The sequence below is a fragment of the Pleurodeles waltl genome, chromosome 1_1, assembly GCF_031143425.1.
Source record: "Pleurodeles waltl isolate 20211129_DDA chromosome 1_1, aPleWal1.hap1.20221129, whole genome shotgun sequence".
NCBI classification, from domain to species: Eukaryota; Metazoa; Chordata; class Amphibia; order Caudata; family Salamandridae; genus Pleurodeles; species Pleurodeles waltl.
The window spans coordinates 635,731,884-635,747,871 of record NC_090436.1 but is presented as its reverse complement, the minus strand read 5'-3'; the positions used below and the strand labels follow the sequence as shown (position 1 = coordinate 635,747,871).

Below are 15,988 nucleotides of genomic sequence, written 5' to 3'. Positions count from 1 at the left end.
GAGTACTCACAAACATTTTCCCAGGGGCTACAAAGTTTGGTCTGTGATGTGACCAAGGGCTGCACTGATGCCAGCAGGTGGAAGTCAGGGCACATAGCTAGAAAGGTAGGTGGGGTGGAAGTGAAATTATAAATCTAGTGTCTGAGTTGCTCAATATGAACCCCGTTTCTTCACTTAACCAAATTATGTGATCCTAGGCATTTTTTTTATTTCACTTTCCCTCCTTTTTCTTCATTATCACATCTGAGGCTCTCAAAGTACATTAATTCAGGACCAGGATGTGCAATGTACAAAATCTTCTGCTGTGTTTGATTTAATATTACATACTATTGTTCATGTATAATAGAAACCCATGCCACCCAAAGAGTGCACATAACAACTGTCTTACCTCCTAATTAACTACTGAAATTGTTGTCAGAGTGGGGGGAAGAATGAAAGTTTATAAATTCATGTTTGAAAACTGTCACCTTTTACAAAACTGTCACTTAAAAAAAAAAACTTCTCAGTGCACTGATATAAGTTGATATACAAAGGTGAAATGGTTATGCATGTTAATGAAATAGACGTTTTGAATTTTGAACAGACTTTATCATACGTGTATACTTTTGCTGCAAGATTTTTTTTAAATGAAGGTGCTTCTAAATTTGTGTGGTGCAGGACACTAGTTACTTCCTTTCTTTAACTTTAAATATACTTTAAATAAATGCTTGACTGTTTATTGAACATCTTTTTTCATGTTCTTGCTGAGTCGAGTGAACAGGGGCCCAGTGCTGCTGTTGACCAGGGGGCCTCATGTAAAGGTCAGGAGGCCACATGCAGGCCCGGGCCGTACTTTGAGTATCACTGCTCTGTTTGTTTCCTCCCACTCCCTTTATTGCTCCTCTGTAGGATTGCAGCAGTGTTTTAACTTTGTTGATGGCATCCCCAGTTTCATAGGACTTCTGATTTCTGACATCTGCTGAGTGGTACATGGTCATCTTTGCATACTTTAGACAAACACTACTGCCTCACATCTTAGGCACGTGGGTACTGTGCTTAAGCTGTGTTGCTTAAATCCTTGGCTAAGCTATCACTACTTCATTTCACCTCATAGGGAGGTATTGCTTTAGGATTCATTCATAAGGCGGTGAATGTGAGGGAAAATGTACCAGTCAGAAGTTACTTACCTTCAGTAACAATAATTTAGGGGTTAAATATTATTCCTGAAGATCCTCACCTCTACCCTCCTCCCCGAATAGTGTGACAACTAATAGACCCCAACATATGCAAACAAGTTAGGTCCTGTCTTTTGCCCCGTATCTTGCTGAGGTATAGAAAAAGTAAACAAACTGATGCCAACATGCCATTTGGCATCTTATGAACCGCTGTGACATCCTGGCTGAAAGTGAAGTCGCAGTTGTGAAGCCACATTGCACCTCCAATCAGTGTTGGAGAGTCATTGCTGGATTTATATTTGTATTTCCAAACCAGTCTGTCATCTGGAGAAATATCTAATAAGACAAAGAATCTGAAGAAAGATTATATATCCACCAGAAATATAATCATTAAAAGTAAGTACCTCTTGAAAGGAAGATCTTTTCAGACTCTTGTTTGTTTACACATCCAGCATTGGTAAAAGGTGTACCGCTGAAGGGGTCGGGAGCTCACTTAGTACCCCTGCTATTGAGTATGCTTTGGTCTCCACATTTGAGAATGTATTACACCAACTACCTGGGGTTGAGAGCTACTTAACGTTGAGGGTATTCCTTCTGTAGTTTGGGGGGCAAGCCTAAAAACTTATTAGCAACACATCAACAATTTTTTTGTGAACAAGCAAGGAAGAATGGAAACCAAGATCCTTTGTAAAGAAACAATTAAGTTACAGGAATGAGGCTAAAGTGTAATTGATCTATCAGCCCCTCCTCCAGGGAGGAACGAAAAATATGATTGCATATGCCCTCAACTGATTTTCTTCCTTGGATCATAATAGAGAACTGCTTCAGGTAGTAGGCCATCAGATTTTGCACAGCTGGGCAATCCCAGTAATAGGTCTATTCTGAAGTATTTGGAACGCATAAACATGTCAAATAGTGAAGCTTCAATACTATTTAAACATATGATCACAATTAATAGTAAAAATGGCATTGATAGATTGTGTCAATGACTTCTTTATTCCTAATGAGTTACCTTCTGTGAGTGAAGAACTATTTTATTTATAATGTTATGCTTTATGATTCAGGTCATATCGCAGCATTCCTAACAATATTTTGTACTTTACTGCAGAGAGTGCCCGAGATACTATGATAAGTGAATGTTTTTGTCTGACATCACAAATATTGTTTATGTAAGAATTCCGAGGATATGTGTATAATGAACAGATGCTTTTGTGTTTATCTCCATTTTGCCTGTAGTGCCTCACTGGAATTTGGAAATCTAGATGAAAGTTCCCTTGTACAGTCAGATGGAAGCAACTTAAGTGCAGAAGACAGGGAACTTCTGAAAGCTTACCATCACAGTTTTGATGATGAGAAAGTAGATCTTGACCTCATCATGCACCTTCTGTACAATATTTGTCACAGCTGCGATGCTGGTAAGTAGCATATCATAAGTTTATTTTTAGGGTGTCAGCGCAATGCAGCACATTTTCTCTTTAAAATGTATAAGGCAATTGATCCAGGTGAGTACTGGTTCTACTAAGACATTGGAACTCAGATTGGGATACTGAAGGTTCTGTGGAAACGTTTACATTTTTTCTGTTTGTTGAACTGCACACTGAAATGAACCCCCTCCATTTGTAAGTGGAGCCAAATATAGCAGAATTGTCTGAGGACATCATTTAGGATGGCTAGAGAATACTCAGTTGAATTGACGTATTAATCACATATTTAAATAAGGGAAATATAGGCCAAAGTTGGGTTTCTAGTGAAACTAGTTTCACAGTTTGAATGCCATGAAAGCATCCCTCTGATCTCCATAATTGGTATAACTTGTGATAGGCAAAGATTTGCAAATTTTAGGGGTGCATTTATGACCCAACCACCAAATAAACCTGTAAAAGCTGTGAAATAACACCCTCTTCCAATGCATTCTTGCAGGGTGATTGTCTTTTGGGATGAGAGTAGCTCCATATATCCTTAAACTTCTAACTCTAGAGGGTAATCATGTACAACTCCTCATTTTACTGTATTTGCTTCCGAGTTTAGTTTTTTAAGTAGGGATGGGTTAGACTTGCAGAGTTTTACTCCATAATTCCACAGAGCTACATGAAAACTCTCCGAGATCCCATGGAGTTCTATGAGCAGGTGGAAATCAGCAAGTCACATTGCCTGCGTTGATATTTCTTTAGCTCCGGGAGCTTGTACCACATTGATAAAATCAGTGCGCCCTGCACCATGCGGCATGCCAGAGGGCACTGCTGCTTGAGTTCGTTTCGCTGCTGCTCAAGTAGATTTTCTTCCACAAATGCTCCCAACTGCCTGCTTTAGGAAAATCTCTCTGGTTGCTCTCCTAATGCCTGGAAATCCCATTAGGAAACACCAGTTCTCGCTCGTGCTCGCCAACTTACTGTTGGTGAGCTGCACCTGAGAAAAAGGCGTTGTGGCCAAAACTCCTGCAACTCTGCCAACGGACCGAAATGTATGGCCCACTACTATATTTAAGGCAAAAAGTTAATGTAGTTTTCAAGGCTGTACTCTTGACAGACTGCAGTTTATTAGTCATTGAAGTTCTGCTTTTCTTTGTTGTGCTGTTGTTCTTTGGGCTGCCTCAAGCAACTTGAATAAGTGAGAGTTTCCGGTTGTGCAGTTATTTGCTTGGGTATTTTACTGCCATATTGACATTTGGTGGCTAGGAGTTTTCTTTACCCTTGGGTATCTTTGAGACCAGTTTCTCGCTTCAGCCCCCTCATTTTTAACTTTGGGATACTTTCCAACTTAGCTTCATTTGTTTACAATGTTAGCAGTTGCCATTTTGCAAACTCTCCCTATCATCTTTGTGTGCAGCATGGAGAGATATTTTCATGAATGGTGGAATGTTTTGGGTATTCAGGTGGTTGCATAATATTGTTTTAGATCAGACCTAAAAAACGTTCCGAAGTGTGTTTCTGCACTCTGGAATGATCATGTGATTAGTAGACAACAGTAGAGGTGTTATTGTGCAGTATCTGTTATCGCCACTAGTACATTTACTCTGTGAAAAAGCATTGGTGAGCATCTGTAGCGACACCTATAGTGCTACAAATTGTAGATGGACAACCAATATGATTGTTTTTGCTGATATATATACTAATTGGTCAGTGTTTCTCATTTACATTGCAAGGAATGCACTATTCACTTTCTGCTAAGAAACACTAAACTTTAACAACAAAACATAATGGCACAAAATGTTCTCTTTTCTACTTTTGCACTGTCTTCACATAGCATTGGTTCAGTCTTTTAAAATCTTAGCTGATTTGGCTGACATTACTTCTATTTATAATACATCTGTGGATGGAAATGTGTGTTACGAGCAAGGCTTTTTTCCAGAATTATTCATAAGTGTTGTATGGTCACACAGTTCACCAATGTAAGAAATTAACTTAAATTGTTTCAAAATATGTAATATGATTGGTGTTTTAGGGCCAGATGTAGCAAAGTGTTTGCGCCTTGCAAACAGTGAAAAACGCCGTTTGTGAGGCGCAAAAGCCTCTTTGCTATGCAGAAATGCATTTTGCGAGTCGGATCCGACTCGCAAAATGCATTTCCGACTCGCAAATAGGAAGGGGTGTTCCCTTCCTATTTGTGACTCGCAATGCTATTCAATTTCATTTGCAACCCCGAAAGCGGTCGCAAATGAAATTGCAGTTACCATCCACTTGAAGTGGATGGTAACCCAGTCGCAAACGGGAAGGGGTCCCCATGCGACCCCTTCCCCTTCCCCTTTGTGAATGGAAACACAAATAATTTTTCAGAGCAGGTAGTGGTCCTATGGACCACAGCCTGCTCTGAAACATACCGAAACAAAAGGTTTCGTTTTTTTTTCTAAGTACAGCTCGTTTTCCTTTAAGGAAAACGGGCTGCAGATAGAAGAAAAAAAACTGCTCTATTAAAAAGCAGTCACGGACATGGTGGTCTGCTGACTAGAGCAGGCCACCATCCCCGTGAGTGCCCATACTCGCAATTGGGTCGCAAACTGCGACCCACCTCATTAATATTAATGAGGTGGGTCTTTGCGACCCCATTGCGAGTTGCAGAAGGTGTCTGAGACACCTTTCTGCATACCAAATTGCGAGTTGCAATTTGCGAGTCGCACGGACCCGCAAATTGCAAGTCGCAATTTATTTTTTTCCTACATCTGGCCCTTAGTATTGAATAGTTTGACAATTGTATTTCTATAGCTGGCAATTTCCCTAGTATCTGTGCTACACTTGTCTGCAGGATTTTCTATATTTACTTATATAGATGGAGATATATATATATAAATAACACTTGACTTCCTTGTGTGTACGGTCACCCTGGCACAGAAATCATCAGAGTTTGCAGCAGAACGAGATACAATTTCTACAGATAAATGGGCTATTCAAATTGTGTGATCTGGTCATAATATCAAATGTATCCCAAAACCAACTCTCACCCCACCTACATCTAAGAAACTACAACTCTCTTCTTGGTCTAATATCATCCTGCCTACAATTTTTTGATTCCCTTCTGCCATCTCCAATGTGGTACATCCAACAGGAACTTGAACTATAATGTTAAAAGGTCTTGGGAATGTGGGGCAGCTGAGTAACAGTTACACACCGATTTAAACTGTTCCTCCTCTGATGCCACATACCTGCAAATCTGGCTCTAGGACTACTACTGATGGTAACTCAGACAACATTTAAATTGACAGCATAGTCTTATATGTACTCATGGAAGCCCATCTTCAAAAACTGTTAAACGCTATGTGGTTGGAAGATAAGTTATGTAAACTAAGGCAGGCAATTTAGTGCTGCAGTCCTTCCACCCCAAGCTAGACTAATGATAATAAATACTTTTAAACCCACTCAGTGCTGGAAAGGGAGAAAGCGAAGGAAGGTCAATTTAGTGCTGCAGTCCTTCCACCCCAAGCTAACTAATAACAGTAAATACTTTTAAACTCACTCAAACCTGGAAGGGGAGAAAAGGAAGGAAGGAACTTGATCTGGAAATATGGGCCATTACAAGAAACTTGGGAATAATTTGGTAAGTAATGGATTTTAGAACTTGGGAAGACTTAAAAAATGCAGCACTATGCATTTCAGTACTTGTCATTTAAACTCAATTAAAAATAGCTCAAGTGACTGGGAAATGTATCTCACTGGCATAATTTATAAATTTTACCTACTCGTCAGTAGGTAGTTATAGTTTGGAGCTTGTTTCCATAGGAAAAGGTTTTTTTGTTTGTTTTGTTTTGCCAATACCTTTGGCTCCGTTTGATGAATCTTTACAAAATTTTCAAATTTTGTATGACAGTCAGTTCAGCTGCTGTGTTGAAACTTTTGGAGTGATTAGTCAAGGGTTAGGGGCTGCGAAAAAGGGGGGTCCCAACACCTTTTTTCCCCATGCAACTTCTATTGGGATTTTTAGAAACAACTACAGCCCGAACCACTGGACGGAATTACATCAAATTTGGCAGAAAGATAGCTCTTGGTCCAGAAGAAGCCCTTTTTATGAACTGGTGTAAATCGTTCAGTAGTTTTAGAGGGTTAGCAGCCATTTTGGGACAAAATTTTTTTTTTTTAAAAAGAAAACAGTGCAGGGTAGGAATATACTGCCCCCCTCGCCCTGGTGCTGGGTTCACCCAGGGACTCTTCCCGGACAAAAGAGTTTTTTTAAATTGTTCCCTGAAATTCACAGATGACTGTGAATCCGGCAAAAATCCTCCTGCCCCACCATACACCTAAAAAAAAAAAAACTGTTTACAGTTCAGCCCCCGGGTGGGCCAGGAACGTGGGCATGCGGGATAGAAAAAGAATGGAAGGGGGCACACGCGGCTCTTCTTCCAAGGCACTTTTGAGCCCAGTGGACCACCACTTTCCTGGGGCTTTTTTTTACATATTTGAGGTGTAGCGCGGACCCCTTGCAGAGGATCTTTTGAGACCCAGGGACCACCCCTGATTTCCAGTATGCCCACCCTCTGGAGATAGCAGTTTGTTGTCACCTGGCGGGAGCTTTGACTGCTCCCACCAAGCAAGAGCAAATTGTAAGTCTGCTACCAGCAGACTGGAGCAGGAAAACAACAGACTTTGCATCTGTTTTCCCACTGTCAAGCAGGCAGGAAAACAGATTAAAGGATTGCTCCCTCACACAGGGAGCAGCATTTTTAGCTACTACCTGTGTGTGGGAACAATGCCAACTCGTTCTGGAGATGGGGAAGCGGCATGGACTGCATGGGGCCTTGAGGAGTAGTAACTCTGCTGTTGAGAGCAGAGATAGAGGTTATCCCTTTTAACCACTAGGGTACGTAAAATGACCTAGAAGCCTGCCAAATCGGCCACGCAACATATACCTTAGAGGTATGTGAGTCTTCCTCGTTTTTACAAGATGATGAACAGTGCACTAAAAAGCCCCAGGGAGTGTGTTGTACGGCAGTTTTGGAGATACCTTCTTGATGAAGAGCACTAATGCTCATTTCACTGAAATTAAACAACTGTCCCTCACCCTAGGGTGCGTGTGGTTTGTTGGCCATAGGGCCTGGCTGCAACTTTGGCAAACTCCCTCTGCGCACTTCCGAAGGCAGAGTGTGGCATGGGGTTGGTTTCCTAAGGGGGGGGTTGCTGCAGGCCAGGCCTTGATGCCAATGCCTGCCACACATGGCCAAAAGCCATGTGTTGTGCAGGGCTCTGTGGCCAATCCCCGTCATGCAATGCCAAAGGCCATGCTTGGTGTGGAGTTAGATGCCTACAGAGTGTTGCCTGCAAGGCCTAGCTATAGGCAAGGGCCTGTGGCCAACCCCGCCGCCCATGGCAGAAGGCTGTGTGTGATGCAGATTTAGATGTCTATCGAGGGTTGGTTGCAGGGCCTGGCACTAGCCCATTCGGGGCGCAGGGTTAGATACCTGTGGAGGGTTGGCTGCAGTGCCTTTCATTTAAGCCATGGCCTGCGGCCAACCTTCCACTGTGCACTGCTGATGGCCGTGCATGATGCATTGTTAGATGCCTACGGAGGATTGGCTGCAGGGCCTGTGCGACTTGGGGCTGGATGCATGTGGGAGGTTGGCTGCAAGGCCTGCCATAGGTAACTATAACTCTCACCCTCCCAATGCATGTCTTATTACCCCTCATATTACATCATTCATGACATCTTTTGTAGCATCATTGCTGTTATCACTGCAACATCTGCAATAAAATTATTAATAAGAAAACTGTGCATGACAGAGGCGTGAGCTATAGTTAACTTAGGGCCTGAGTTATAGTTACTTAAAATAACTCTAGCAGCTGAATTTCTTTGGTTTTGGACATGCAAATTCAGAACCTAACTATAATGTCCCTGTAACCTTCGTTTGTTTCAGTGAATATATATATATATATATATATATATAAAGGTTCGATGGCATGTGTAGCTGCAGATACACATGCTATATGCATACGTGTGCCCTCTAGTGTTTGGCTCGGAGTGTTACAAGTTTTTTTTCTTCGAAGAAGTGTTTTCGAGTCACGGGATCGAGTGACTCCTCCTCTTTGGCCCCATTGTGCATGGGCATCGGCTCCATGTTAGATTGTTTGCTTTCCGCCATCGGGTTTGGACATGTTTCCTTTCGCTCCGATGGTTCGATTCGGGAAAGCTTAAAAAGTTTAATTTCTCGTCAGTATTGTTTTCGATCGCGTTACACCTTCGATCAACACTTCCATACCGTCAAAACAAACATCTTTACTCGCACTTCGGGGCGCGCGCGCCCTCAACTCGGGCCTCGTCGGGCCGACTGCATGGAAGCCTCATGGATCGGACTCCATTCCGATTCTGTCCTCGGTGCCACGCTAAATTCCCTTATACGAACCAAACACCTCATCTGCAATCTCTGCCTTTCCCCCGACCATCGGGAAAAGAATTGTGAGGCCTGCAGATCCTTCCGGTCGAAAAAGACGCTCCGAAACAGAAGAGCACGGAGACTCGAGATGGCATCAAAGAGCACCGAACATCTTGAAATCGAAGAGGAAGAAATCATGCAGGCCGCAGTCTCCGTTTGAGGATCCGACTCCGACTGGGATTCCGAGGAGGACAGACCGCTCACGACAGGACAGGACGTGAGTATGCCTGCCCCTGTGTCATCTAAACATAAGGCCTTGGGAACGTCACTGCCGGAAGGCCATGGCTCAACCCGAAAGAAACCGCTCGGTGACCAACCCACCAGCCCAGCACTGAAAAAGGCCACCCCTCCGAAGCCATCGGACTCGAGCCGAAGCTTTGTCTCCAAACCGAGCAAACACCGCTCTTCCGAGTCAAAACCTTGAAAATCATTTTCGGATCGGAGACCATCTTTAACCCCATCTTTTTCGATACTGAAAAAGCCAGCTTCGGAGCTGAAAAAAACTATTTATACTGAGGAGTATGGACTTTCACAAGCACTTAAAGAAAGCCACAAAACTACTGAGGAGGACTCACAAGTAGAAGCAATGGATGAAGGGCAAGCTAGGATTCATATCCATAAAACTGCACCTCCTCCAAAACCAAAGAGTAAATTTGCCTTTCAGGAGGAATTGGACACTACACAGCCTCCAGCTAAAGTGCCAAAAACAAAGGAGAGACCTCCACCTCCTCAATTTTCTCCTCCTCAGTGTCCTCCTCACTCTCCATATCTACATATCTTTCCTCCTACCAGTCCTACACCTATGCAGTCACCATCACACTCATTTGATTCGTAGCAGGACAATGTGGATCCATGGGATCTTTATGATCCAAACCCCATTCCAGACAATAACCCAGATTGCTATCCCTCTAAGCCTTCACCACCAGAGGATAGTACAGGCTACACTCCAGTGATAGCTAGGGTGGCGACATATCACAATGTCACCATGCATACTGAGCCATTAGAGGATGATTTCTTATTTAATACACTCTCCTCCATGCATGCAACATATCAGTCGCTTCCTATGCTCCCCAGCATACTAAAACATGCTGACCAGATATTTAAAGAGCCAGTAAAGGCAAGTATAATTACTCCTAGAGTGTAGAAAAAAATATAAGCCACCTCCTTTCGATCCTGTCTATATCACCCAAGAACTACCTCCAGACTCAGCAGTTGTAAGCGCTGCCAGGAAGAGAGCAAGTTCACAGTCGTCAGGTGATGCACCCCCACCAGACAAAGAGAATAGGAAGTTTGATGCTGCAGGGAAAAGGGTGGCATCTCAAGCAGCCAACCAGTGGAGAATAGCCAACTCTCAGGCATTGTTGGCTAGATATGACAGGGCCCACTGGGACGAGATGAAAGATATAATCCAGCATCTCCCCAAGGAACAGCAAAAAAGTGCACAACAGATAGTAGAGGAAGGGCAAGCCATCACTAACAATCAGATTAGGTCGGCCCTAAACTCTGCAGATACAGCAGCCAGAACGATCAACACTGCTATAACCATAAGGAGACATGCATGGCTTAGGTCTTCAGGATTCAAACCCGAAATCCAACAGGTAGTGTTGAATATGCCATTCAACCAAAAACAGCTTTTCGGTCCAGAAGTTGACACTGCTATTGAAAAGATGAGAAAGGATTCAGACACCGCAAAAGCCATGGGTGCACTGTATACCACACAATACAGGGGATCCTTTTGTAAAATCCAATTTAGAGGTGGATTTTGAGCCCAAACTGCTGAGGCATCCACGTCACAGCCAAAGCCGGCCTACCAACCTCAATACCAACGGGGTGGTTTCAAAAGCACTTATCCCATAGGCAGGGGAAAAACAAGCCTCACAACAAAGTAAACAGTGACTTGTGCCATTCCTTTCCAATTCACACCTCCCCTGTTGGGGGAAGACTGCAAAAGTTCCACAACAATTGGCTAAACATTACCACAGACAGCTGGGTATTATCAATTATCCGCAATGGCTATTGCCTAGAATTGATACAAACTCTACCAAACATTCCACCAAAACCATACAGGCTATCCACAGACCATGTCACTCCTTTGCAGGAAGAAGTCAAATCTCTATTAATCAAACAAGCAATAGAAGTTGTGCCACAAAATCAAATGGGGACAAGAGTTTACTCACTGTATTTCCTCATTCCCAAAAAGGATGGAACCTTAAGGCCAATATTAGATTTCAGAACCCTCAATATTTACATCCTGTCAGAACACTTTCATATGGTGACAGTACAGGATATTATCCCACTACTTCAGCAACACGATTTCATGGCACCATTAGTCCTCAAAGATGCGTATTTTCACATACTCATCAATCCTGCGCACAGAAAATATCTCAGGTTTGTCATTCAAGGAAAGCATTATCAGTTCAAAGTGTTACCCTTTGGAATAACAACAGCTCCAAGGGTATTCACAAAATGTCTGGCGATAGTCACAGCCTACCTAAGAAGACAACACATTCATGTCTTTCCATATCTAGATGATTGGCTAATAAAATCAAACAGTCATACACAGTGTCAAAACCATGCGCATTATGTAGTACAAACCCTACAAATGCTAGGGTTCTCCATAAACTCCCAAAAGTCACAACTACAACGTGCGCAAATTCAACAGTATTTAGGGACAATACTAAATACTCAAAAAGCGCTTGCAAGTCCCAATACGCAAAGAATACAAGCTTTTCACAATATATTGGCACAAAAATACAAACAAGTCAACAGTACACTGTCAAATTGGTCATGAAAGTATTAGGCATGATGGCATCGTGTATTGCATTGTTCCACATGCAAGACTAAACAGGCAGACCTTGCAACAGTGCCTTGCACAGCAATGGTCACAAGCACAGGGTCAACTTCAAGATCTAGTGTTGATAGACCACCAAACATACATGTCCCTTCAGTGGTGTAATTCCACAAATCTAAACAAAGGGCGCCCATTTCAAGCCCCTGTGCCTCAGACCATACTTACAACAGATGCATCAATGATTGGCTGGGGAGCTCACCTCAGCAATCACATCATTCAAGGACAACGGGATGCCCAACACAAACAGCTACATATAAATCACATAGAGCTGTTAGCTGTTTTCCTAGCCTCTCCTTATTCACAAAAATGCCTTGATCAAAACAGACATGACCATCATGTATTATCTAAACAAACAAGGAGGCACACATTAGTTCCAACTCTCACTCTTAAGTCAAAAAATTTGAAAGGGGCAATACACAACCAAATTCACCTAGTAGCACAGTACATTCCAGGGATACACAACCAATTAGCAGATGTTCTCAGAAGAAATCATCAACAGACAAACGAGTCGGAGATTCACCCTCAAGTACTTCAAAAATACTTTAATCAATGGGGAACACCAGACATAGATCTGTTCGCCACCAGCGAGAACGCAAAATGCCAAAACTTTGCATCCAGATACCCACATCCCCTATCCAAGGGCAATTCTCTATGGATCAGTTGGTCAGGGATATTTGCTTACGCTTTTCCCCCTCTCCCACTCATTCCATTTCTAGTCAACAAACTGCGTCAAAACACGCTCAATCTGATACTCATAGCGCCAACGTGGGCACGTCAGCCGTGGTACACAACACTACTAGACCTGTCAGTAGTACCACACTCCAAATTCCCAAACAGACCAGATCTGTTGACACAAAACAAAGGGTACATCAGACACCCAAATCCCAACACACTCAATCTAGCGATTTGGCTCCTGAGGTCATAGAATTTGGGTATTTACAACTACCAACTGAATGTATGGAAGTTATTAAGCAAGCAAGAAAACCCACTACCAGACAGTGCTATGCCAACAAATGGAAAAGATTTGTATATTACTGTCAATCTAAACAAATTGCCCCTCTTTCAGCATCAATACAAGATATTGTATGCTATTTACTTCATTTACAAAAATCAAATTTAGCATTCTCTTCCATAAAAATACATCTCACTGCAATTTCCGCATATATGCAAAATATACAGCACAGCTCTTTATTTAGAGTTCCTGTTATCAAAGCCTTCATGGAAGGTTTAAAACGCATCATCCCACCCAGAACACCTCCAGTTCCTTCGTGGAACCTAAACATAGTGCTTACGCGACTTATGGGCCCACGATTTGAACCTATGCACTCATGTCAAATGCAATTCTTAACATGGAAGGTTGCCTTCCTAGTCGCAATTACATCATTGCGAATAGTTAGTGAAATTCAAGCTTTTACCACTGAAGAACCGTTCATACGAGTACATAATCATAAAGTCGTACTACGAACTAGCCCTAAATTTCTTCCTAAAGTAGTATCACCTTTTCATATCAATCAAACAGTGGAACTACCAGTCCGCTTCCCACAGCCAGATTCTGTGGCAGAAAGAGCTCTACATACATTAGACATTAAAAGAGCTCTAATGTACTACATACATAGAACAAAACCATTCAGAAAAACTAAACAGCTATTCGTAGCTTTTCAAAAACCTCATACTGGTAATCCCATTTCAAAGCAAGGTTTAGTAAGATGGATAGTAAAATGTATCCAAACAAGTTACCTTAAAGCTAAAAGACAACTCTTAGTTGCACCTAAAGCACATTCCACAAGGAAAAAAGGTGCTACAATGGCCTTCTTAGGAAATATACCAATGGCTGAAATATGTAAAACAGCTACTTGGTCAACACCACATACATTTACTAAACATTATTGTGTAGATGTTTTAGCAGCGCAGCAAGCCACAGTAGGCCAAGCTGTACTAAGAACATTGGGGAGTACACTCACTAAGAAAACATTTCTTCTTTTGATGTAAAGTGCAGTATGCTAAGTCAAGGTGCACGTAAATCAAAACTGTTATATAAAAAAAAACAGGAGATCATCAAGAGGTTAGGTATTCTAGGAGGACCATTGTAGGAAGGGTTTCGTAGCACGTTAACATGTGTATTAGCAATGGTCGTTTATGTCCACGTATAAACTACAGATGTACATGGAGCTCCACATCTGTGTTATGCCCCAAGGAGCTTCCGTTCACAATTTCACAATCAATCTGGACTCCTCTCTTTCTCCTCAGTTCCTTCTCCCTGTTACCCCCACATGCATGGATTTAGACGTGTTTCATCCCATAGTACTTATTTCCTGTTGGGGATGGTCCCTGACACTGTTCAAATTGACAAGCCATGGGGAAACTCCTGTCCCCGTTTTTAATGGCTCCTTTGTGTTGGAGGATACTGATTTTACATTTTTTTGTGCTCCTACGTAGAATTTTTTGCAGTCACATTCCAACACATTGACACATGATCTGTGTTACAGGTTATTCTGTCCTGGATCACAGCATTGCGGCCCTCTAATATTCTATACAATTTCAGTTTTTATCCATACTGTCAAGTCTTAAAAGAATTACAATTGTCAAAGTCTTTTATGTTCCCTGATATTCAGTTTGTTTTGGAACCAAAGAAACTCTGATTTAGGATGTCACCCAACAACTTTGTTTTCCTGGATGTTATACATGGACAGGAGCCTGTTACCCCTTGCAGATGTTCATCCTTCTCTAGTATATGCAAGTTCTTTTTAAGATCCATTTAAAACTAGGTTGAACTAAGTTAAACTCCAAGAAGTGTCTCTGTTCCTTTTGCTCTTTCAGGGTGAGCTTCTTATCCTGTTGGTAAAGTATATGTTCCTTTTGTTTCTTACTGGCACTTTCCTTTACATCTTTCACAACACAGGATGGATAGCCACCTCGAGCAAACCTTTATATCATCTTAGTCACCTCTGTTGCAAATTCCTCATCTGCTGAGTATATCCTTTTCGCTCTAAACATTTGTCCATAGGCTATGCCCCACTTCAATGCAGTGAGATGACTGTTGTCTGCATGCAAAATAGAAATTGTGGCAGTGTCTTTTCTATGAATTGTAGTTGCTAATTTGCTGTTAATAACTCTTAGCTCAGTGTCCAAAAAATTACAGTGTGTTTGATTATGCATCTCAGTGAACTGGATATTAAGATTATTACAGTTCAATTTCTTTATGAAGTTGTAGAGTTCAAGTTCCTCTCCTTCCACACAAGATGAATACATTGTTGCTGAAACATGTCCATAGTACAACATTTTTCATGTATCGATCATTTTCCTCGGCCCAGGCTACCTTTTCCCACCGTTCCATCAACAAGATTGCATAGGTGGAGGCGAACGAGGTACCCATTGCTGTACCCTGTTGCTATAAGTAGAACTTATTGTTGAAGAGGAACACAGGATGTGGAATAGTTGGAAGGGAGCTGGGAGAACTTGGGCCCACTGAAGGTGAGTACCTAGATGATCCCCAGCAACCAGGAGAGCAGAGGTAAGTTACTTGGTCTTCCCAAAGACTAACAAGAGGACTTGGAAAACGAAGTTTGCAAGACCCAGACCAGTCCATTGGAACCCAATGGTGGATTCTGGATGAAGAGGACCTGCAAAAGAAGGGGACAGCGTCCAGTCCACACAGGAGTGTCCAGGTAGGGCAGGTGCCACTGCCCACCTTTCTGTGGGTGAAGAGCCTAGTTGACGGTGGAAGATGAAGATCAGCTGTGGAGCCCAGGAGCTGCAGAGAGGTCCCTGAAGTTGTGCAGCAGATGTCTCACGCCAGTCGACGGGTCGCAAACGAGTCAGTGGTCATGAGGACCACTGATAAGCCTTGGCAAGTGCCAATCTAGACAGAAGAGGATGTGCAACGCTGAAGACGACCAGCAAGTGGACCCCTAACAGGATATCCAAACAAAAGCTCAAAGGGGCTATAGCCCACTTCCTTCTGTGGAACTTCCCTGTGGGCAAAGAGGAGGTAAGGTAATAGGACATCACATCTCCTCCTGAGTTTCTCTGAGAGTCCCATGGTCATGCCTTTGAGGGTTTTGTTGAATATCTGAACTGCCCCATTTGTTTGTGGGTGACAAGGAGTGGTGAATTTAAATTTTACACCACACT

The 15,988-nt window shown here is 42.5% G+C and overlaps 1 protein-coding gene across 4 annotated transcripts in view; it reads left to right on the top strand.

Annotated features, from left to right (window-relative positions):
• The window catches only part of YTHDC2 (YTH N6-methyladenosine RNA binding protein C2), a 999,369-nt gene that overhangs the window by 413,123 nt on the left and 570,258 nt on the right, over window positions 1-15,988 (top strand). For all 4 annotated transcript variants that reach the window (XM_069226524.1, XM_069226522.1, XM_069226518.1 and 1 more), the window contains exon 14: window positions 2,391-2,569. In XM_069226524.1, coding sequence (XP_069082625.1) covers window positions 2,391-2,569 — 179 coding nt within the window. The remainder of the gene's footprint in view (window positions 1-2,390; window positions 2,570-15,988) is intronic.